The 3,024-nt window shown below is 53.7% G+C and overlaps 1 protein-coding gene across 1 annotated transcript in view; it reads right to left on the minus strand.

The window, feature by feature from the left end:
• GUCY1A2 (guanylate cyclase 1, soluble, alpha 2) overlaps window positions 1-143 on the minus strand; it is a 259,742-nt gene extending 259,599 nt beyond the window's left edge. The window contains exon 1 of the mRNA XM_004688763.1: window positions 4-143. Within this exon, the coding sequence (XP_004688820.1) occupies window positions 4-143 (140 nt within the window). The remainder of the gene's footprint in view (window positions 1-3) is intronic.
• Between the last annotated feature and the right edge of the window lie 2,881 nt (window positions 144-3,024).

Genomic DNA, 3,024 nt, shown 5'->3' on the forward strand with positions numbered 1-3,024 from the left:
GGCTCGGGCGGCCCGGGCGGGCTCCGGCTGCCGTTCCAGCAGAGCCTAGACAGGGGGCACTCCCCGTCGTCCTCGGGGCTGGTCTCCAGGTAGTCGGAGCCTAGGGAGCTAAAGGACTCGGAGGAAATCTTCCTTCGAGACATGCTGCTGGCGGCGTGGCGGCAGTGGAAGCGGTGGCGGAGGGGACGAGTGCGGCGGCGGCGGCGACAGGACCGGGAGCGGCGGCGTTAGGCTCGTTGGGGCCGCTGGGCGCTGCGGTTGCGTTCCACTGGGAGCGAGTCCCTGGAGCTGCGGAGACCCCGGAGCCAGTTGCTCATGGTGGGAACTTGGGCGCCACAGCTCCCTGGGGCCCTGACTGGGTGGTGACACAGGGCTGGGGGCCACCGCCTTCTCTGCTGCTCCTTGCACTGACCGCTTCAGCGCCAGCCTCGGTGCATCGCCGTGCGCCCGCGCTCCGAGCCCCAGCTTGCGCTCACCGTGAGGCTCCGAGTGTGTGGCCGCTGCCGGTGGGGCGGGGAGGGCTGAGGCCCATGCACTCTGGGAGGCTGAAGCTTCTGCCGCCTGCGCGCCTAACTCGCCCCTCTTCTCTCTCCCCCCGCCCTCTCCTCCCGCCTCTCCCCCATTGCTGCCTGCTTCCCTCCTTCTCTCTGCACCCTCCTCCCCCCGCCCCATGCTCTCCCTCCGCTGGTATCACGTGTCGCCATCATACTATTTGGGAGTCTCTGCCTTGCCTGTCGCCACGTTTCAGGAGCAATGAGGACACTTCCTAGTCGTCCTCTGCTCGCCCTCCTCGCTCCCACCACCCTCTCCTCCAAGGAGGAGGAGCGCCCCAGAGCTCAGATCTCACCAAAGGGTTCCAACACTAAATGCCCTACCCTTCCTCCCTGGGAGTGGCAGCTGGAGAGCAGAAGAGCCAGGCAGGCACACAGCACACCGGAAGGGAGAGGGTGCAGGACTGGAGGCTGGAGACCTCCTTCTAGGGCCAGTTCAAGAAGCCTGAAAGCTCAAAGTAGACAGGGTCCCTATTTGTCTTTCCCCTGTCTTCCTCGGATTTTTTAGGAAGTTCTGAGCGAGGGGAAGTTCTGAGCGAGGGGAAAGGCCAAGTGGTCCAGCCCACTAGTTCCAGGGCAGACGCTTACAAGGTAAGAGAAGGGGCAATCTATTGGCACCAATCCTGCAGGAGCAGGTCAGGGGGACAAGTGTTCTCCCCTAGAGTAGCAGCTGGGTGGGCTCAGAGAGATCCTACAGCCTGAATGGCAATGAATGAGGACAGCGCCTGCTCAGGCCAGAGCCCTGTTGCTCAGCATCAGTCCGGTGGGGCACCGGGCTCAGGGCTCCCGGTTCCCGCCAGCTCCGCACTAGTGCTGGACAGCTCCACTTGCCACTTGCAGCCGAGATAGCCAGTCCACGCTGGAGGACATTTCCTCTGCAGACAACATTTGCAAAGACCCCACTGGGGAAGAAGGGCATAATCCCATGTACCTCACTCCCTCAGCTCTTTGCACCAAATACTAGATCTGTTTGCACTTTGCTTCAAATGCAGCTTGCCAAGCTAAGGGGAACAGGGAGGGAAGCGAAGCTTTTCCAAGCCCAGAACAGATTCAGAGCAAGCACATTCATTGCGGAGAGTTCCCTCAGAGCAAAGCAGTAGCAACTCTCAAAGCCTGTACCCACTACTTCCCTCCCTCCCACCCTTATAGAAAAAGTTTGAACTCCTGCTGAAAACAGAGGAAGGAGTAGGGAAAGGGGGTAAACAGAGGGGTCCCCAGACTGTCCACTTCTTCCCACTAAACAAGGACGATGAGAAACCTCAACTTCTTCCCTCTCCTGGGAAAGGGACTAAACAAAAATACCACTAAATACCACTAAACAAAAATTTTTTAAAAAAAGAAAAGAAATGTAAGGACTGGTCCTTCCAAAGTGAAGGCAGATGGGTTTATGTGCTCTTTATACAAAAATAAACCAGAAATGCTCACTCTTATTTATGGTTAGGGAAATGAAAACCAAATCCACAATTACATATCCCCTTCACTAGTGATAATTTCCTTTATCAAGAAGATTAGAAAAAAGAATTGGGAAGGGTGGCGAGAAAAATAAAAGCCCTAGTGTACATTGGTGGACTGAAAACGGGTTCAACCTCTATGGAAAACATTGTAGTAGCACCTCAAAATATGATGCATCATAAAGATATAAAAACATGAATACAAAAAGTTATGTGCACCCTTATGTCCATTACAACACTATATACAACAGTCAAGCTATGCAAACAACCTAAGCATCCAACCAACAGTGGTTAATTAGATACATGAGTTATGGTATATACACACACAATGGAACACTATGCAGCATTTTTTCCAAGATGAAATCATGCCATTTGCCACGACATAAATGGAACTGGAGGAGATGACACCAGGGAAGTAAGTCAGAGGACAAACACCAGATGATTTCACTTATTTGTGAAATATAAAGAAAACAAAGGAACAGACAAAACCAAAACAAGGCCCACCTGTGGATTCTGACTGAAGAACTGAAAGGGGCCTGGGGCAGGCTGGTAGAAAAGGAGGGAAGGACCTCAATGTACCAGATAGAGGATTATGGGTACTTTGGTGGTGGGTGCAGTGTGACAACATGTAATTTGAAGAGGTGTGAAACTATCCTCCTAAAGCATATACTACTTCATAAACAAACATCACCCCACTTAAAAGGGGGAAGAAAGAAATTCTAAGATTAGTTAAAAACTGGCCCTCTCCAGGCCTTCCCTGGTGGTGCAGCGGGTTAAAGCACTGCACTAAGAAGCTGAAACCACTTACGCATGAGTTCGATTCCCGCCTGCCCCGAAGGTGACCACATAGCGTGGCAGACCTCTCCTGACCCGCCCACTGCTCCCCTCAGCAATCGTCGATCTGCCTGTTCTGCTCCCCACTCTGTCTCTGGTGAAGCCTCTCACTGCCCCTGAGCTTCTGGCCTGTACCCCAGTTCTGTATGAATACGATTCCCGCCTGCCCCGGAGGTGACCACATGGCG

This window comes from Condylura cristata, unplaced genomic scaffold (assembly GCF_000260355.1).
Source record: "Condylura cristata isolate star-nosed mole 26May11 unplaced genomic scaffold, ConCri1.0 scaffold00025, whole genome shotgun sequence".
Lineage (NCBI taxonomy): Eukaryota > Metazoa > Chordata > Mammalia > Eulipotyphla > Talpidae > Condylura > Condylura cristata.